Genomic DNA, 21727 nt, shown 5'->3' on the forward strand with positions numbered 1-21727 from the left:
GTACACCTCTGTTTTCTGGGAGGGAGGACCAAGTTCCTAACACTTCAGTTCCTTCACTACGCGCGCTCTCTGACTATCACTGACGAAGCCTAGCCAAAAACTTAAACTTCTTCCCGAGTCCGGAACCCTTCCCGAGCTGGCAAAACTACCAATAAATAGAAGATACAATACGCAAGTGTGTCACATGTTACAGTCTTATCAATCAATAAGTTCACGTTTCGTGTGTTGCCTGCCACCCGGGCGGGTTATCCTAGAAACTATCTATCCCACTCTCTGTACACCTGTTTTAGTTCCCTGCGTCTGCAGAAAGTCAGATAATTGAATTAGTCTGCCTTGTACCGTGTCCTCCGTTGAGCAACGGTCCTTGTAGAAGAGATTTGAGTGCGGTGCACATTACGCCACCGGGCTGCCGGGTCCCGTGTACACATCATTTACACCGTTCACACACCCTCGGTGTCCATTATCTCCCGCTGAGCCGGTAGTAGCTCAGCTCATCGGCCGCCGGCTCTTCTCCGGCCGCCGGTGGACGGAAGGCGGACGTGAACGACTTGGCAGCACCCTGTCGGGGAAAACGGGGGGAGGGAAGCACATGTAAATGGGGCAGGCCATTTCGGGGTGGCGGCGGAAACTTTCCGGCTACGTACCTGTAGCGCAACGCCTAGGAACTGAGACACGGCTCGCGTCACGCCGATGGCCGCATTCAACAGTTGCCCGCCGGGATTGATGCCAAATCCACCGAACAACGATGGGGCCTCCTCCGTAACGCTGGGGTTTATGGGTTTCTGGAATGGGGAAAGTTCGGCTCGTTAGTACCTGGGGGGCGCTGGGTGGTTGTACCGTGAAGTACCGCATCTGGATCGAGTCCTTCGTCGCGATACGATTGCGCCAGCGATGCCGTCCTTGCGCCGCCAGCACCACCAGCCAGACCGACTCCACCGCTCAGTCCGAACGTTCCACCGCCGGCCGGACCGTTAGCCGCCTGCCGTTGGCGATTCGGTTGCGGTGCCGTTGCCTGCCACTCACGCCACAACCACCCGAGCCCGTCCAGGATGGGATTCTGCGAACGCAACGGCGGAGGCTGCGGTGGTCTCGTCCTTCGCGGTGTCGGGCGCGGGGTCGTAATGATGATGGGTGGCAACGATGGGACGGGCCGTGCACTTTCGGGTGCGATCTGCGCCAGAATGTCCTCGATGTTGCCGTTCGTGTTCGATGGGCCTATCCCGCGCTGCTTCAGCACCGCCGCCAGGATGGCTTCGTTGGTTTTACCGTAAAAGTCCGGTTTTTCGATGACCGCCGGGCTGCTGTTGTGCTGTTGTTGCTGCTGCGTCAGGAGCAACTTCTTCAGCAGCTCCCCATCGGGCGTGGCAGTCGGTCGACGGGTCGTCGTCGATGTGGTCGTCGTCGGAACGGTGGCCACCAGTGGGCGGGTGCCACCGCCACCCAGCTGCTTCGTGAGGCTCGGTATGTCCTTCTCGCTGATGGGACGCCCGAGCAGATTCGAGAGCAGCTTCAGGTCACTGTTGTACTGCTGCAGCTCCCGGTCGAGCTGCTTTTTCGTCTTCTCAATCTCTGCCGGTGACAGCGTCGTCGTCGTCGTCGTCGAGGATTCCCTCACCTCTGGGATCGACGGCAGTGCCTTATCGAACGTGGCAAACGCATTGCCCGTGGCGAGCGGCTGCCGGGCGATACTTTTCGGGTCACGCTGGATAGCCAGCTGAAGAATTCGGTTCGCCAGCGGTGTATCGACCAGCGGGTTTGGAGTCGCAAAGTCGGGAAACTTCCGCTGGAAAGTCAAGTCAGGGGAAAAGATTATCGCTAAGATTTTGGGTCCAGATAAGCCGACTTACCACGTCGTTCAGGAACGCAGGATCGTCCTTCTCGACGATAACGGTGCTCAGGCTGGGCACCGTGGTCGGCTTCGGTGTGGTGGTGGTACTGGTGGTCGTTGTCGCTTTCGTGGTCGTGGTCGTAGGCTTGGCAGTTGTAGTTGGCCGCTTCGTCGTCTTCCGTGTGGAGGGTGTTTGTCCAACGTTCAAGAATCGGGCCAACTGTCGCTGGAATCGGCACGCCAGCCCAAGTCACGGTTAGTCCAACGTTCGAGGGTTCCATCGTCAGCCGTTCTACTTACCAGAAACGCCAAATCTTCCTGATCCGAGTAGGTCGTGGTACGCGTTCTTTGTGTGGTCGATGAATAGGGGGGCTTAGTAGAGGGTTTGCGTGTGGTAGTAGTTCGGCTGGTAGTAGTCCGTGCCGTGGTTGTTGTAGTTGGCCGTGGTGTTGTAGTGGAAGCTGCCGTCGGCCGGCTTGTGACGATGGGTTTGCGAGTAGTTGTAGTCAACACAGGCACCATTGTAGAGGACACGGTAGCACTTGGCGGCAGGGACAGCTGTGGTACCTCTTTCTTGATCGATCCCTTATCCACTACCGGACTGCTCGATTGCTGATTGACATCATTTTCGACCGAAACATCTGGGTTCAGCGGTGCATCGAAGGACACTTCTCCACTGTCCAGCTCTAGTCCAACGAAACCATTCGCTCCTTTGCCAACGCCCGTCATGTCCGGAACGGTATTCTCCGATACACTCGGGGTTGCTGCCAGTGTCGTGTACCTGGGCTCCGTCGTCGAAGACACTGCATCCAACCGTTCTCCACCTTCCGTCGTACTCGGTGGCGCTGGCGGTTTCCAGCGGTATACCAAATCGGGTGCGTTAGGACGTGCCACGCGAACCTCATCGCGAGGTTTCTCGGTCTGAAAGGCAGAAAGTCTTACCATATACCGGCATTGCTTTCTCAGAGGGCAACCTTCTTACCGTAGCGCTCCCGATTACTGTTGGTGGTCGGCTCCTGGCCGTCGTCGTTCCGTCCTCGTTCAGATTACGGGACGATTTCTGTTTGGCCGCCGCCAAGCTAAACACGTTGTCCGACTTCACCTTCGCGTCCAACTGATTCTCCTCGTTGTACTTGCGCAATATTTCAATAATAGTCGTGGTACCCTGTGAGTTGTAAAGCACACGGTTAAGCAAGGCCACCCTATGGGGGAAGGTCCTAACCGAATGGAATTGGAAGCAGTTGATTTCTACATTCTACGTGCAAAAGCAGACAGGCAAACGGAGGGAAGAATTCTATCTACACAGAAACACACAGCAGCAGCAGCAGTAGTAGTGGCTAGCGGAGAGAACCCAAGGCCCTAAACAGGCGTTCAATTTGGACGACATGCAGACCCACTTTGGAGACCGTGGGCAGGCCGAACGGAAGAAGCGTATCTACGTGCTAGGCCAGAGGCCAGAGATGCAGGATAGACTCTAGATAGACTGGAGGGCTTGGCGGCCTACAGCGCGGGGATGAGCTGCGGAATGAGTAGGGATGTTCAAGTACCGTAGGTTGATGCATTGTGGTAGTGAGAGTGGTACTAGGAGGTGGCAGAACAGTGGCCTGTGAACTGTACAGAATGGCGGACGGCGACGTGCTGGTAGTGGAAGCGCTGGTGGTGGTGGTGGTGGTAGTAGTGGTGCTCAAGACAAGCGGCGGTGCGTCCGTCGTGCGGTACAGGGCACTGTTCGGATTCTGGAGCTCGCGCGGATCAATGTTAGTGACTTCGACCGCGCTGGTCCGCTTCCCGGTCCGCTCCGGCACGATCGTCCCGTTCGGGTAGCGCTTCACCACGGTACCGTTCGGGAAGATGCCGTACACGATGCGCCCACTTTCCGTCGTCGACTGGGCCGCCCGCTCCTCATCCTCGCCGCCGATCACGCGCCTCACCACGGTATTGTTCGGCAGGATGCCGTAGACGACGAGCCCGCGCGATCGGGCTCTCGCCGTACTTGCCGTGGGGGAATCTGTGGTGGTGGTGGTGGTGCCAATGGTGGTGGTGCTAGGCAGAGTCACCGGCACGGACGGGGTGAAAGAAGTAGCTGGGACCGGGAGCCGGGAGGGACCCTCGGTGGAACCGTGGTGGCCGAAGCCAGCGGGCAGGATCGGTATGCGCACTTTGAATCTCGGACGGTACTCGTCGTTGGTAGGTTCGGGAGATTCGGCGGACCCGACCTGAGCCGGCGGGCGAGTGGTGTCATCGGAAACGCTTGAATATGGGTGCTCTGTCCTACTTACGGTCATTGGTGCTGACGTAACGTACGCGGTGGAGGTCGTCTGATCCGAATCAGTGATGGAAGCGTTCGTGGTGATCGTGGTGGTGATCGTGGTGGTGATCGTGGTGGTGGTGGTGGTGTCGGGTGGTGGTGTTCTGTTGGGAACGGTCGTGACAGTTGGCGGACTGGCGGTCAGGGAAGGGCGTGGATCGTTGGCGTCCGAGTTGTACCGATGATTAGTGTAAGCGGCTGCGGGTGTTGAACTGATCTCTACGTCGGCGGTGGTTCCTGAGGCAGTCACCGATTGGGCAGACTCCTCCTCCGGACTTGCTGGGTGATCGGTTGGATGGAAGGTGGGATGGACATGGGCGGTGACGTGGGGTTCTTGGGTGGAATGCGAAATGGTGGTGTCTGGCGGAATGAATGTGGTTGAAGCTGAACCGGCGATTAGTAGCGCATCAGAGTTGGAAGCAGTGACTACGGAGACACGCTCCGTCGCCGACTCGACCGAGTTATTGGTGGTCACGTCACCAGCAAGCACGCTCGTCACCGCACGGATATCAGTAGAAGCGGTAGTAGCAGTAGTAGTAGCAGTAGCAGTAATTGTGATAGCGTTTTCCGATTCGTCCTGTGCTTCAGTCGTAGTAGTGTGTGGTAGTGTCGGTGTCGTTCCCGAGGTCACCGTCGCCGTCGACTCCACCGGCACTCCGGGGCTCTGTGTGGTGAACAAAGGAACGTCATCAGGATCTTGCTCTTCACGTTGACCTGCGAGTGACTCGCCCGGCGAGGCAGTGGAAAGAAAGTGGCCCCCGGTGACGGTACTGCCGAGTCGGGCGGGTTCCCCAACATCATCGTCCGCGTCCGCCGTCGGGATGCGGTTCTCAATCTCGTTGTCAAGATCACCGTGCTGACGGTCGGACGGGGAAGTGGCCGGTGTTGAGAGAATTTCATCCGAAACCGTCGACTGACCGTCGGCCGGGGCCTCGGTCAGCCTCGCGGTCGTCGGTATCCCCTCCGCGATCGGGGTGCTTGCGGTGGTTGTTGAGGTGGTTAGATCGGGTTTATTTACAATCGGGTTACCAGCGGGCTCCAGATAGCGAGTATTTACAGACATATCGCCCACGCTCACGGGCGGTACGTCGGAGGGTGAGGCGTCGGCCGTGGCGGCCAGTGATTCCAGTACCTTGTCGTTGGACTTGCTACTAAAAATTTCTGGTGGAGGAGGCGGTGTAGTAGTCGTAGTGGTGGTTGTGGTGGTGGTGGTGGTGGTGGTGGTAGTGGTAGAGGTGCTCGTTGTAGTTGAAGACGAAGAGGGTGCATCGGTGCTGGAGGACAAAAATTGTAAACTTTCGGTTGGCTGCGAAAGGATCTCGGAGAGGGCGCTGAAGATCGAGACGGTCACCGCACCACCGGATGCGACCTGATCCCGATGGTTCGGCGGCTCCACCTCGATGCGGCTCTGGGTCAGCCCGGACGAGACGGGATCTATCTGGGTCTCCTTGGCGATTGCCACCTTGGTCGCCGCCTGCACCTCATCCAGCTCCACCTCGTTCTCCCGGTAATCGTCCTCCGACTGCTCCGGGTCTCCGATACCATCGCCGTCGGGACCGAGTTCGTTAGCTAGTGCAGCGGTAGAGGAGAGGGAAGATAGACTTGCGAGGCGGCTTGGCAGTTTTGTGCTGGAGTTAGCTGGAGGCTTTGGCAAACTATTGCCATCAGGTGTAACCTTTACCTGCAATTAACGGGTTACGGTTTTAGAAGTGAGTATCAAACGTAAATCCGCACGGGTTTTGCGTGGAGTGTGGTTCAGAGGACCTGTAGCTGTCAGAAGCTCACAGAAGGCAGATCAGTCGGTGGAGCGGGGAAAGGGGACTGTACAAATAGGAATCGTGGGTGACGCTTGTTAATATGCTTAGTGTAGAGGGTCTCCCGCAGGAGGAACGCCGCTCGTTGCATGCGGTTTTGAAGTACACCCGGATTAGAGCTGGATGTGGGGGAATGTGGTAAGCATCGTCGATCGCGGAGTGGATTTTCACTCAAATCTGTCATCTGTCGGCTCTACCGCCCGGATGCACTTCCCACAACTGGTGGAGAACATTGGGTCCAGCGGGATAGATAGTCAAACAGCGGTTGGTGACGGGGTCGTCCGGTCAAGGAACTTATCACTAATTACGGCTCAAATCAAGTTCACACCACACACCAAACGAAGAACTACTACTTACTGTTTGCGCTTACCTTTTTGTCATTCGTCATTCGATTACGCCTTACCTGACCGAAATGGTTTCAGTTCTCCACAAACCATCCTGCATTTAGTACACACCCCATTGTTTTAGTACAGACATTGTTTACGGTATTAGAACACAGCTAAGGCTTCCTCTAACGCCACCGTTAGTTAGTGCGTGCTAATTGGACTACAAAACGCGCGAACTGCTTGAATGCTTTTATGGATGGACTTTATTCTAGTAGCTGGGTTTATAGAGCGAGTAGTTGGCCGATACCGATGAGACGTGATACAAAATGGCGTGCTTTAGATTGTACCAAAGATTTCGCACAAAAATCTGGATGAATCTTAGGGGACTAATCTGCTGAAAGAGAACGTGAAGAAACAGAGAACGGAACGGTATATGAAAAAGCTAGCGAACCTAGCGCTGTCTGCTGTCATGAAGTATTGGTTGCACGGCTCAAAGTTAGTGTCAGAGAGGGTGTCGAGTGTGACGAGAGGTGGGTGACTTTGGGTGACGAATGAAGTTTAGTCTTTTAGCACATCACGATCGCTGGTTTAGTTTACACACATTCATCCCAACACCATTGCAGTCCATTATCGAGAGGTTAAGCTAGTGAGTTGGACCTGTTGAACCATTGTTAGAGTTGCGAAAAAAGGGTGATAATTTTATGAGCCTAAATGGTGGCAAGACCGGCTCCTCTCGGGACATAAATATTTGAAAATAAGTGAACATAATCGCAGTGAGCGTATGGCAGTTATGCGAGTCGCGCACACGATAAAGTTGCACTTGCCACCGGTTTTGGAACACTTCGGAGAAGGATGTGCCAACACCACACCATGCATTGCTTCACGAATCCCGGGTGCCTCCCGACGACGCCTAGGAAGTGAACTGAACAGTGTGTGGCTAGCGTATCGGTGCTCAGGCTGAGGCTGGTGGCTGTTGCATATCCCCATCAAATCAGGTTAGTGGATAATGGGCATCAATTTCGAAAATGTTCTCATTATCATCGGCAGCCCCAGCGGTGACCGAGATTGAAGCGCAGCACTTTAAAGAAGTCCACCGGCGAACCGTTTGGTTGTGAACTTTCGTAAACCTAGCTCGTCGCTGCTGGCGGCATCGCTTGCGTTTGGACCGGTGCAGCAGCTGACTCGCCGCCGTCGTCGTTGTCGGAACGGTATCTGGAGCAGATTGCATCGGCACCGTAGCGCCATCTGCCGGTGGTCCCAATTCCACACGGTCCCACCAGTCGCGCGCTGGGCTGGGAGTTGTCGTACCGGAACGGTGTCGGGTGCTGGCAGCGTTTACTCCTGTTAAAATCTGTACCGTGAAACCGTGCCGAGCTGGAACAGAGCCGGTCTCCAGCGACGAGACCGGAGCAACCGCACGCCAATCCCCGGTGAACGTTGTGGACGCGTTCTCGGCCGCCACTCCAGCAAGCCGGGTCCCAGTCGGTGGTAGACCAGCCGTTTCGGGGCCATCGTTTGCGTAGCGCGACAGTAACCCCGGCGGACGTAAAGCCGCAAATAACTCATCACTGTTTGATGGCTCGTCTTTTTGCGCCGCCAGCCACGGAGGTTCCCGGTAGTGCCGGTGTACCTTCACGGAAGCGATAGGCACCCCGGCGATAGGCAAAACAAATACACATGAGCAGAGTTTATAGAGAGGGACAAGAAAGAGTACAGTTTAGGGTTTCGGTGCCAGACCGGTGCGTGGGGATCCGACCTACGGTGAATTGTTAGCACTGTCCGAGTTCTAACTCGCAAATCTGTCGTGGTACAAATAGGAACCTATAGAGACCCCAAGAATCCACACACCACTTCGAACACCTGCGACCACCTCTAGATATAGATACAGACTTTCCAAGCCGAAATAGGTGCAAATTTCTGGTGGATTATGGTGCATCAGATCCGCCACAGATTGGGGACGTCCGTGATGACTAGCGTCTCCCCTTTAATATACGGATGCGGACATTCTACATTGTCCCACCCGTTGTTTGACTATCCATTGCAACTGGAGCGAGATGGTGTGTGCGTTCGATTGCGATCCGCTCATAACTCTCTGGGACCTCTGGGGATCGGGATATACGGGGACTCGGGATTCTCGGGAGCTCGGTTCACTGCCAGCGTGTGCCAAATGAACGAGCCAGCTCGATCGGATCGGGGGTCTGGATTACGAGCACCGCCGTACTGGCCGTACTTACCGGGGACGGTGTAGTGAACGAGGGAATGGTCGGTGTGTACACGGCAGACTTCTTGCTGCCACGGTTCGATGAGAACGTTAGCGGACGTTTCAGCTTGAAGTAGAACAGTGGGGGAAAAAAAAGAAATTATGATGAAGTCCGCCCTGGTCAGATTAAGTTCGCAAGTGTTACAATTTATGGAAAAAAGGCATGAGCGCCACACTCCCAGATAGACCAGAGTAAAGTGTCCGCCAATCACCCGATTGGTACGTTCACAGATAGTCGGTGGCTAGAGCGCCGCTTAATCGAAATTCGGCTGGTCATTCCGGGAACTTTTCGCAATCGAGCGCCCACAATCGGAACGATGCCACTTAATAGCCTTCCCAACGAAAACTTACCACATTATTTGAGGCGATTTTGTTCGCCCGTATCGGGACCACGGTCGGAGTCGTTTTGAGGGTTGGTCCAGCCACACTGCTCGATCGGCCAGCTGACGCCTTTCTCGCCTGCGTTCGGAACGGTTGCTTCAACAGAGTCACTGGAGTCTGGACCTTCAAATTCTCCGAGCCACCCGGCGGCTTGGATGTGGTCGATGGGACGATGGGAGGACTTTGCGTGGCTTTCCGCAGGTACTGCAAGGGATCGGTGTACAGGAGCGATATCTTCCGCGGACCCTCGTCCCGGTGGCTTCCGGACGGTGGCTCCGTGGTCGTCCTGCGCATGGTCGTGTCGACCTTCACTCGCGGGGCCGCTCTTGACTCGCTCGGAACCGGTGTAGTTTGCTGGATGAACTCCTGGGACGCTGCCGTGTCCACTTCGGTCCGAGTGGTGGTGCTGCTGCTGTTGCGGGGAGCCGGTGAGAAAGGTTTCCTCGTGGTCGTGGTCGGTTCCGTCGTCGTCGAGGTCAGGTAGCTGAGCGTGTTCTGGCGCCGGGTGTACGTCCGAACCGGGCGTGGAGTGATCAGCTTGGCGGTGGTGGTAGGTCCAGCAGTCGTCGTACTCAGAACCTGCACCCCGCGCCCTCGAGATGGCTGTCTTGGCTGTAGCCGCTCGGCCTCACCCGAGGTCCGGTCGGGTTTTTCTCTCGAGGATCGTAGATCTTTCGCTGGCTGCTCCTGTGAAACCCTCACAAAACTCTTGGTCTTCACCTCGGACTGATGTTTGGTCTCGGTGAACCGACCGCGGGTCCTCAGTTGACGCGACGACGAATGGCGCTCGCCGGACGGATCGTACTCGGTGCTCTCTGAGCGGCCACTCTGTAAAAGTGCTTCCGAAGAGGAGGACTGTTCTTTGCTTATCCGAGTGCCCGTGTACTCGGAGGACGAGTATCGTGTGCTCTTCAGGCCGTCCACAGGGCGGCCCTCTTGCCGCGGAGTCTCGCCGCTAAATCGCTCCGCACTTCTGGGCGTTACTTCTGCGGAAGAACTTCTCCAGCTCCTGTCGGTGGGTTCTGCCTTCGGCGGGGCGGTGCTGCCGGTCCGCGCCAAAGCCCCACGGGCCGGTTTCTCCGTCACACCTCCGTCCAGGTTCCTGGCGTACACGGTGCGCAGTTTTTCGTCGTTGAGTTTCGCTTTAAGTAGCTTCTTGAACGGTTCCGGATAGTTTTCCTCCGACGAGGCACTCCCCTCATCGCGCTGCTTCGGAACGCGCTTTATGGATGCTCGCGGGAGGACTGGCTTCGAGCGTACCGTCTCCACCGAGGCACGTGCCCCGGCATCGTCTAGCACTTCGTTCGATAGTTTGGTCGCCTCGGTCGTTAATCGATTGTACTTTCTGCCGGCACGACTACCGAATGGGGTGTTGACCGTGGCAACGGTGGTCGCCGTGGCTTCCTCACGGAAACTCCGCTGCTTCGAACGACGCCGGTTCGGGGGACCATTACTATTTTCAGCCGGCGTCACCTTCGCGCCACTGCGAGTGTCCTTATCGTCGCGCCTTGCAAACGAATTCCGGACCACCACTTCCGAGCGCTGCGACGGAGAGGAACTGCTGGCCGTTTGCTGTGTCGAGCGTGGACTGAAAACAAATGGCGGATGGCGCTGCCCCCCGTCGTCGTCCTCTTCGCCGGAGCTATCGAAGTTCCTTCGGCCGCCGGCCGCCGTCGTCGTCCGTTGTCTTACGGCGCGCGACGGAGTTTGGCGGGTTGGGCTGGGTGCCGCCGCAAGGTCCGGGGGAGTCGTAGTGCGACGTCGGACCAATCGATCATTGCGAACAGTGGCCTCGGAGGCTGCCGCTGCCGGCAGCTCGGATGAACTCAACGCATCGCTAAACTGTGGCCGGGACGAAAACCGAACCGTCCCCCGTTGGGGCTGCACGGAGAGAAAGAGAAACGGAAAAGAAGAAGGTGTATCAAATGGTCGCCCTCCATTGTTGTCCTTAGAAAATAATCGAGAGAAGGTACTTAGTATAACTTGACAGTGTACGGGAGAGCCTGACTTTGAAGAGATGAAAGTATTTTAGTTCTGTTATTTGTAAATATAACTGAACGTCGGCGTCCGGTAATACGTTTCCACAAACGGTAAATAGAATAGTAAGCATATAGTGTTTTAAATGAATTTAGAAATTTTGATTGGAAGGCAATGAATGTGCTGAGGGTTTGGTCAAAAGTTGGAAACGTTTATCGATCAGGATGATTCCCTCATTTCAACCGCTTTGACAGAGGAAGTGGTACTTAGTCCTATCGTAGGGATCCTCATAAACGGGGGCTTAACAAGGAAATGAAAACATCAAAATATACAAAAACAAAAAGGTTTTGCCACGTATGGTAATTGCCATCCGACGATAGAGGAAATTTAAAGAAACTTAAAAAAAAACAGAATAAAAATAAAGGAGAAACGAAATAAGAAATGGAACAATTTTATGGGAAATTGAAAGAATATTGAGATTGATTGAAAGCAGACCAGAAAGAAGCTGATAGTGACTCAATTTACTAAACGCTCCTAAACGTGCATAAAATGAAGACAATAATAAAGGAATGGAAATAAAAAATAAAAAATAAGTAATATAAAAGTAAAACTTTTACTGTTTAAAACAAATAAAACAGAAATTTACAAAACAAAAACCAAATCAAGCAAAGATGTTCTTGTTTGTTGTTTGTTTCTCTTATTCCTTAAAATAAAACTTTTGTCTCTTACTTGATCTATTAGAGGAAGAAGTGATCCTTTTGAAACAATGCTTGAAATTTTTGAATGTATTTAAAATAATTCAAAAAATGAGATTAAACATTTTTAAACCAAAAACGCTGCCGAATTCGGCAGGCAAGTTGTTGTCTTTAACCTCCTTCTTTAACATAGCTGCAACGCAATTTTTCCCTTTTCAGCGCTCGAATGTAACGAAATCCCGGTCGGTTTGTGGGTAAGTTTGCCCTATCGTTCGTATCGTATGCATCGTGCTAGGAATGTTCACCTTAAAGTTCGCTGACGTTTGCCACAAACACGTCCAGTATGCGGGGCCCTCCCCCTATGCAATCGGTTTTGCATCGGTGCCCGCCACGGAAAACGCAAACCGCATCAACATAATAAAAAAGCAACATTCGCACCGAAGGGGACCGAACGGTGCAAACGACCCGCTGTCTGAGCATTGACTGCACTCGCACTGCAGCCCGCCACCGGTGCATTCTTCTGGCCGTGTATGCGGGCACCCCGGTTCGGGCGCGTGTCACATTCACTCCAACCGACGGCCATAAGTCTGGCCACTTTCTCCACGCAGCACCTGAACACCGGAACTAGCGGAGCTGCGGGATTACCGCACACACGGCACACACGGCGCATAATCCGTTTCGCGCCGCGAAGCAACTAACCGTGTATGAACGGTGGCGGTGTTTGAGCCACTCGTCCCGCCCGGGAACGGTGTGCTAAAGGACATGCAAATTGGAGCAAGCCGTAGTTATGAATAACGAATGTTGCAAATCGAACCTAATCTTGTTCGAAATGGATCTGTAAACATGAACGCCGATGGCCGTTCGGTTGGAAAAGGAGCTGGCAAGCATATTTTGACATCTCGGCTCAGAATGATACGATTTGCCCAACGGAACGGATGCTCAATAGAAGAGTTTGCATTTCCTTTTTTCCACAATGGAAACTATCATCATATCGAGTACGTAAGGTACAGTACAAGTTCTCTTCAGCTACATTACTTCCGTTTCACCTTGAAATGATTATGATTGGTCTGTTCTCTTCCATTTTTCGGAACTCCAAGTATTGATGATTTCAACGGCCTTTATTTAATAAAATATCTGGTTGGCTGAGAGCTAGTTTAGGATTGGTTGACAGGCATATTGCGAGAGCTTTTCAAAGTCCTTCTTCAGTCACTTTGTGAGCGAAAAGATCGAAGAACCTATGCACAATGTGTCCAGTATTTGGAATTTCGCTAGATAAGGTATTCAAGTAGTTATTCAGTATAAAATCGCTCTCGTTGAAATATTTTTGGAAAACGATAAACAATACTCGAGCTAAATCGAACATTCTTTTTGAACTTCACTTTCATCTACATTAAAACGGCTTGCATAACGGTCTCGAATTGAGTTAACGGCCAAACTGCTCGCCAAAGAATGCCGAAGGACCGGCATCGTATTTCTGGCCACTTCCAGCATTTCATTCCATTCCATTCCAGAGTCCAGCATTTGGCCAACTCTATCTGTAATTTCATAGCACGACCACCAGATACAAAACGCAGAAACCTCACGAGCTACAGCAACGATACCTGTCCTTCCGGTTCCGGCCCTCTGCAAGGGCCACACCGCACGGCCACCAAGACCATGTGGTGCGCCTCAGGTTTCGATGGTTTAATTTCAATTTCACTTGGCTACCCCGAGTGCCGCCGGTGCGATTCTCCAACCGGAGCCACCCGTTTTGCCGGTCCGCAGAGCACCCCAAAGACCGATTCCCGGTCTCATCTTTCTCAAGTGCAAGTAAAAGTGAACGTGTTTCACAGCGCTTCCTGATCGCACTGTGCTCGGTCTGGTGATGGTCATCCGTATCAAAATGCTAATTCGAAAGCATCATCTCCGTGCTGCCTACGCCAAGGACAATTGCGACGATAGCCTGGGTGGTCGACTCCGTAAGGATGGTCTTTTTAGAATGGTCCAAATACCCAGCGGTGTGTTACTTGCTCTCGGCCTTGCTGTCGGTCACGAAAACATGGCTGCTCCGTGCGACGTCCGATCGAGGAACTCGAGCTCCGAAGGTCCTCTCCACACCGAAGGGAACTTTCCGTAAAAACAATCATACTTTCGCACTCATTAGTGGTCCCGGGTTATTTCCACACTCTGTGGTCCCGGGCGACGCGGAGGACGATATGTGTTTGGTTGGCTCACCCAACGGATCCCGGACCCCTTAAGAGCCGTTTAGCCGTCTTTCGCCAAAGCGCCCATCAGGTGCCGGCTAATACCCGGCCGGTGTTCCCGGTAGCCCATTATTGAAATTTACAGCAACTGCAATCAAATGACGCATCGTGTCGAGGCTGCCCATCGGCCCCGTGCAGTGGCAGCATGTTGCTGTTGCTGCTGTGCACCATCGCCACCGTTCTGCACGGATTGGCACGGATATGGTGCAGCACCGGGCGAATCTGCGCCTGCGGGGCCACTCGGCCACACTTTGTATCGTGTGTTTTGTGGTTTCACAATTAAATCTCGCACAGGAAGACCGACCGGGTGCCGGGTGTGCGCACCGAAACAATGTACGCAACGAACTGTGCTGTGGTCCTGTGTTTGTGGTTTTTAAATCAAAATTAGACCACACATCTTGAGAGGGCCAGATTTTTCTTGTTTCTTGTTGCCTGCCGAACAACTACATGGCCTGAAAAGGGGTGATTCTGAAAAGCTATTTTGAATTTCAAAAAGTTCACTTTTTTTAGTATGGTGTAGTGTTGTTAATTAGAGAAAAGTATTAAGTAGAGGAATTAAACATTATCTCAGTTATGAACTCCAAATAAATAAACAATTAAATCCTTGAATTTTGCAACGATGTTTGGTTTCGGGGATGTTGGTTTGAAATATGCATTCAATAGTTTTCGATGTTTAGTGTTCAAAAGGACGTTCTAATAGGTCGATAAATAAAACAAAATTTAAAATATTTTAAAAACCACGCTTGTTCCATGGATTATTGACTGAAGTTGTTCGGAACATAATACCATTAATCAGAAACAAATTCAAACATCAAACAAACGGAGTTGTAATATCTTCATGTAATATTCATTTTCACATCAACCTCATGTCCGAAATAGAGATGGAGTAGCTAGGGCTGTTACAACCCCAGTTCTATACTTGAAGAACCTCCATGAGCATATTATAGATTTCAAAAAGCCTTTTTAAAAATTACTGGACCTATATTATCCTAATGTTAATGCAGTAATCTCCCATCTAATCAGTGTTTTACTGTTTGAATTTACACTTTAACTGTGTTGAACTGCAACACGTATATGTCAGATTCATAATCCATTGCTTCTATCATTCTTGTTTCGGCTATCGTTTCTTTTAGACAGGTTTGACACTTTTTTCAGAATATTGATTGAATAGTTATGATATTTATATCTTCAATTCTAATCATAATGATATTAATAATATATTTTTCTACCAATTTCTACAATAATTCGAATACTAGACAGGCAACATACGCGCCTTCCAAACTGTCTAAAAAAGCACGTAACGGTACTGGCTCATAAATTACTACCTCAACATTAAATCAAAAATCACTGTTCCACGCGTTAAATGTAAATCGACAACATTCCAGCATCAACCTTCCAGGGCCGTACGGTGGAGCGTTTTGGAACACGTGAAAAATAGTCCAGCTCTCGAGCCCAGCCGTTACCCATCACATGCCGTGTTAATGCTTCATTTCATAGGTGTTTGATGGGCTCAGATTAAATGCTCATTACACATCGACGTGTTATATTTGGCTCCGATTTTTTTTGCCAGGGTGCGCCCACAACATCGAGGGCCTCATCGGGGGCTTCTAGTGTAGTGGCGGCCTGCTGCTGCCGCCAATGCTCGTTACATAACTGCTGACCTTGATTCGTTACCGCCAACGGGATTATTAAACGGTTTTTGGGCCCATGTTTTTGTTGATGAGTTTGTGAAGAGTATAACGATAATTAATTACCGCCCTCTTGTTTGACGTGCTCTTCATTTTGATGGCCCACAGTATTCGACCAACAGTAGGATTAGGAATATGAAGTCATCTCAGGTTTTGCACGTCTTTCGCACAACTACTGGTACCTCAAACGTACGTATCTCAATGATATTAATCTGCACTTTCTACTTCATTGCGATTCCAATCTGTTTCCGGGCTTTTTTGTAAAACCAGTAACTTTCGGTGAAATCTTTCTACCGATCGTTCAAACGATCGCAAAACACCTGCTGCCAGCCATTTGCCCGCACCAGCACGGTCTGCCTCAGCTTCTCGGTAATCATACGCTCTACACGTGGCCGGTAATAATACTGCAATTTTCTTCGCTTTTGGAACAATTTTTCGAACAAGTTTTACGCCGCGGTAGATACCGGGTACCGTTCGAAACGCGAGATCACGCGAAGGTGTACGTGGTGGCGTACCAGCGTAACCATTAATTCTCGATTGCTTCGCCCTCGTCACACTGACACAGGAGGCTGCCCCGTTAATGCCGGGTGCCGGGACCGCTAGAAAGTGCTACCAGCCCCGTTACCGGTCGATGGAGTTCCTAAAGGCCCGCCACTCTATTTCTAAGCCGAGCCTTTTGCATAGGATCGGCGCTAACGAAGGAACTTTTCGAAGCCACGAAGCTGGCACAGGTTAATCATGCGGGCATTCAACAAGCCGATCTTACTACATCAACCGTTTACACCCTGGCAGTGTACCGCTTTGAGTGATTTCCAAAGTCGATATGTAAAGTGACAACGTTTTGTACGTGATTTAATGTTAGGTCAAGTAAATATGAATTATGATTCACAATATACGGCATAAAATCACTGCGGCTCGTTTATTACATACAACTCTGTACGTCATCAAAGAAGAAGAAAGTGAACTTTGACCTCTAGTATGTTGCTCATGATGCATTTGCAATAACTGTTGTTGTTAATAAAAAAAATTTATAGAGAATACTGTAATTAATTATAGAAATAATGAGTATGTAAGTAAGTAAGTGAGTGAGTGAGTGAGTAAGTAAGTAAATAAGTTTAAAGAGAAGAGAAGAGTAAGTGAGTGATGATGATGAATTGCCGTTTGGCATTGGATATGTTGATAAGTACAATTTGAACTGAATACTACATTCTATCTTTAAAAAAATATACAACGCTAGAAACTCTACATATTGAGGATCCGCTTTTCGTTGTACTTTGCCACGTGAAAATTGGCACCTTCCTTAACAGATCCTGCTGGGAATCCCCGTTTGGCCAGCATGTCTGTAAACACGGAGGGTGCTAATTAGGAGAGCTTTTTATATCTTGTTACCGGCAAGTGTTGGGAATGGTTAATTTTGGAGGACCATCTCAAAGGTCCCACTGAAACCCTAACTAGGATCCCTACGCCACTGTTTGTCCCAACACACACAAAAAACCCGTCCCGTCGAGAGTGGTTCACGAAGCACACAATTACAAGGGCGCGCCCGCGTCGTGCTAATTACACGCGTGACATGCAGGGCTATGCTACGGAAACGTAAACATTATGTTGTCTCTCGCCGGATCCACCGCCGACCGTTTGATGTGAGCCCCAGCCGGCTGTCTGGATAGCTCACGGAATTCCGTGACGGACTGAAGGAAATAAGCGGCCCAGCGGACAAATCGCAACGCGCTATGACGAAAGTGGCCACACTTGAGCCCGGCCCGGCTAGTAACCATGGTCAGTGTAATTCGCTGGGGTGCTCTATCCAGCTCCCCGGAAGGTGCTCTGGTTGTTTTCCCAAAAGAGGTGTTTTGATATTCCGGTGTGTTACCAACCACGTGAACCTTCCCCGAGTCGCTGGTGGCGCGTTTTCCACGCCGGCCTAGGGCTGGCCAAATTTGTAACTTTTCATTAGGGCGTTGAGCGTTGCGTAAGGGCGTCGACAGGGAAATCGACTGCTCGGCTTCCCGTGGGGAGGTAAAACACTGAGGTTCGCTGAGAAATTGGGATTTTCTGGCCGGCCGCACTAAGGCTACCGATCGTCATCTCCGCGGACTCCGGAAGTGTGGCGCGAAAATGGCTACGAGCGATCACTCTTCGCAAGAGTCGATTAGTCAGTCAACTGGAGTGGCCGGAGTTACCTCAGCCGTGCCGCGGCCATTGTGTAAAAGAAGAAAGTCCCAAATATCTTGAGCCTCGTTGGTTGAAAAGAAGAGGCAGTAAAAAAAACAAACGACGGCCCTGCCGGCCGACTTCCGAATGGAGATAATCAACGGAGAAGAATTGTTTGGACATCGCACATCTCAACGGTCGGTGGTTGGCCACCACTGGATGGCGTGTCCGGACAATACCACATCATCATCTGGGGCTGCTTCTTACTCACGGTCAAACAGTGGGATGCCCCTCGACGGACGTACCAATACACGGGAGCAGGGCCGACCAAACGCAGGAATGACGTCGAGAGTCGGAGATTGCCAAAAAACCCCGACGCGGACCATCGCCGGATAACATGAATAATTGATTACTTTTTTTGGGGCGGAAAGAAAGAAAGTGGAAAAGGTAGCAACAGTCACGACTAACAAATGGGTAAATTAATTTACCTTGAAAAGGGTTAGCTAAGTTTTGATTGTAACTCCGACGGTTTGTGTGCTAACGATGCGAAATGTGTCTTACATTTTGTGGTTCAGACCCGTTCAGTGACGAGTTGAGTGCTTTCCAATGAGAAGGTTTGGAAAGTGAAGCAAACGAGAAGCTAGAAAAAAGAGCGTAGACATTGGATAAATCGATTTTTATAGAAATCCAATATTCAGCAGTCTTTAAAATGAATACTTTTCTGGTTCTTCAGGCTACAGTGAAAATGTTAAAAAAGCTTAAAGACAATCACACTGGCACACAAAGTAAACTTAAATGCAATTGTGGAAAACATTAAAATTGTAAATAAAGACTTAAAAAAGTTTTAATATGATAAGTAGGTCAATACAAAAAGTATAAAAAGATACAAAACAGAAAAGACCTAAAACCATTTTGAGAATCTAAATCCAAGAGACCAAAAAAGGAAATGTTTCCATAAATAGTAAAAAAATGAGAAACTAATGAAAAAGGAAAAAGGATCCAGGAAATGTTGCTGAATTTCTAAAACTGCGTAACGCAATACAATAAACCTATGAATATTGAAAACTATTATACTCTCAAATTCTTCTGACAATGCCTCCCTAAAACTGTCTGTTTCGTTCATCAATCATATCTGATTATCGTAAACTTAAAATCGAACTCCACTTCCACGTTCCATTACTTTCAAGCTTTAATATGCACTTTTAACCAAGCAACGCGTCAAGCTGCCCGGTTTCGAATGGTCCAAAGCGTCTGCCTGGACTGGCTCGTACGGTGGCTCAAAGTAAACTAAATAAAACTAAACCTGCTTCGGCCGCGTCGACTGTGCCCGAGACTGCGGCAAGATGAAAATGAAAGTGGCACTGTGGGTAATGAAGCGAACCGCATGTGCATAACCGATCGCGTTTGATCGGAACTGGTTCCGCAACGCATCGCACCGACCACCGGCGCAACAACATAGCGCAACGAGACCGAAAGTGAACGTCGCCGCCGTTCTGCTGCAGAGTCCGTCCGTGGTGTCTCCGTGCCCAATGGGAAAGATACGGGGGGAGGCCTAGACGCACGACCTACAGAAATAAAACAAAGCCCAACGACCAACATAACACATAATCCCGTACATTGTCGCTTGTGCGTGGAAAAGCGTGACAAGTTCGGGGGCTTCAACCCCGGGAGAAACAAAAAACCAATGCCACCGGAGTTTTCGGGAAAAATCCCGGAGCGGAGAAACATAACTGCGGCAACACCGGTTCAGCACCGGAGCAACACAATGGACCGAATGAGCGAAAAATAAGACCAAACACTGCGGCTACGCGGCGTTCGTTAAACCGGATCATGTTTATTATTACTGACATTTTCTCGGGACCCTGGCACCCCGGGAACACCCGAAGCCGAACCAGTCCCGTGTCCTGTGTGTACAGCGTGTGGCTTGACCAATTCACTGCTCAAAGTTTGCTGTTTTACACTCCTCTTCTGCGACACGATTTAAACAGTTTAAAGACCCCAATAGGCCCGAACTTCAACTGGAACCCCTCTACATAAAATGGCCCAAAACGCCACGTGAAGGAATTTACAGAAAATCCCACGTGAACCCACCAACATTACCGCGAGTGTTGCGCGCGTGACTGTAGTGTTGCAATTTTGAACCCGCAGGCCCATGCTCCAGTTCCTCTTTTTTTGGGCCTTTGGGTGTTCCTTTTTTTTTTTGGCGCAACCACCACGCTGCAATCTCCGGCAGAGTTGCAGGGTGCGCTGTGCTGTGGGTTTTTTTTTCTGTGTTATTGTTTCGGCTTGACTTTCTTTTTGTATTTGTTCTACCAACTGACCACCAGTCAGGGGCCTGGGAACCCCCGGGATATTTTTCTGTTGCGATCGCCACCACCGAAACCAGGACCTGTGGCGACCAGGACCGACCTAGGCGCGACCTACAGTACCGGCTCTCCCATGGTCTCCGGTGGTCTGATCTCGTTTTTACTGCTGCGACCGACGACCGTTTAGACACGAACCGATCCGACAGCGAGTAAACCAGTTTATCAGTTCAAGACGCAGTTACGCAAGTTGGAGTTTTGCAAAGGGAAAAAACTCCCGGACTAACTCCAGTGACAGCGATGACGCTGGGTGCTGCGTGCGTGCAGCGCAAAGAAACTTCCTCCTGGGGCCGACGGAAGGGCAGCCCTAGCCGCGTGTAGCTGTCCAGGCTGTGGTCCACTTTTATTTAGTTTTATTTCCGTCCATTAATTTTCGCACTCCGTTTGGCCCTGTTTTTTACTTTTACGCGAATGACTTTTGCGAGCGCCGGGCCACGTGTACGTAACGCGAACGGAACGCGATGACGAAAAGTGGCCCACATCTCTCTGACCGATGACGGTGTTGGTTGCCACAGACCCACTCACACACATGTGCGGCCGGGGGGGGTTTTTGCTGCCCAGTTTACTCCTAATTGGTGCACGGAAAAGATAAATAATAAAACAGGCTGCGGCCACCGCCACTTTGGGCTAATACTTCGAAGCGATTCGCGCGCCAGCCGCGGCAAATGTTGCGTTACCGGGTTTCTGCAACTTTGCGCTACACACATACAACTGACGGCAGGGCGGATTATCTCAAATTATAAATTAGTAAATAAATCCTCATTACACCCGGCGCACCAGCCGCTCGCGGCTGGTGTTAGTGTGCACTGCCCAGGAAGTGGCGTTACCCTCCAAATTTGAGGTTATCTTCGCCGGTGGCATGAAAAATCACTGCACCAAAAACTCGGATTCTGGAAGCGGTTTCCGGTCCCATCCCATCCTGGAGTCCCATCGCGAATGCGGTGTTTTCCACGTGTTTTTGCGCTACTCCCTAAAACCATAAACCCGATGCAGAAGACCTCCGCAATGTCGCAATCCTCCTGGTTGCTCGAACGCGCCACGTGAGGTAAGTTTACGGTTAGCATAGGGCGGCGCATTTAATCTTGCAATGGGTTTGCACCGCCGGAGAAAAACGGCAGGGACATTAGTCTCTCCCACACGACCACTAGCGGCCCGCCGTTAAGCGTTGCTACGTCGAGGAAAGCCTATGAGGAAGTCTGCGCATGATGCACCTTCGTCCGTGTCGTGTCCGTGCCCTTGGCTATATATCATAAGACCAAATGTCAATACGATCGTTCATTAAAGTCACTCAAATGTTGCCGACATTTCTTACATGCGCCGGGGCAATCAGCTGGCGAAATGTGAACAGGTCGCTTGCGGCATTTGATTTACTACATGAACCCCCTAATCTACCATTATCGGGTTTGGCGATTATTATAGCATTTTTATAGCCTCGCTGCTGCTAGCCTTTGCAAAAGGTCTTCGTGTGCAAAAAGTCCCAAAAATCGATCCCGTGAAATATAGGTGATCAAAAACCGGCTTAGTCAGTGGGGTCACCGGTTGCGTGTAACGTTTATCAGATCCTCTGTCCTAAATTCAAATGCCAACAGCATCCGCCCCACAAACCCGGGCTACAAAATGGCATGCGTTTGCTGATGGCGAAAAAAAAAGAGTCTCGTTCCTATAAATGCAGCCTTTGGCACTCGGACCAGAT

The 21727-nt window shown here is 51.0% G+C and overlaps 1 protein-coding gene across 1 annotated transcript; it reads right to left on the reverse strand.

Annotated features, from left to right (window-relative positions):
• Positions 1-460: 460 nt before the first annotated feature.
• On the reverse strand, positions 461-20112 carry LOC131215257 (mucin-2-like). The gene is made up of 11 exons (XM_058209644.1): positions 20101-20112; positions 8888-10798; positions 8511-8603; positions 4316-5817; positions 3376-4195; positions 2811-2993; positions 2129-2749; positions 1848-2054; positions 848-1783; positions 645-782; positions 461-559 (listed from the first exon to the last, which is right to left on the reverse strand). The coding sequence occupies exons 1-11, from the start codon at positions 20110-20112 to the stop codon at positions 461-463; spliced, it is 6522 nt and encodes a 2173-aa protein (XP_058065627.1).
• Between the last annotated feature and the right edge of the window lie 1615 nt (positions 20113-21727).

Source organism: Anopheles bellator, chromosome 1 (genome assembly GCF_943735745.2).
Source record: "Anopheles bellator chromosome 1, idAnoBellAS_SP24_06.2, whole genome shotgun sequence".
In the NCBI taxonomy this organism is placed as follows: domain Eukaryota; kingdom Metazoa; phylum Arthropoda; class Insecta; order Diptera; family Culicidae; genus Anopheles; species Anopheles bellator.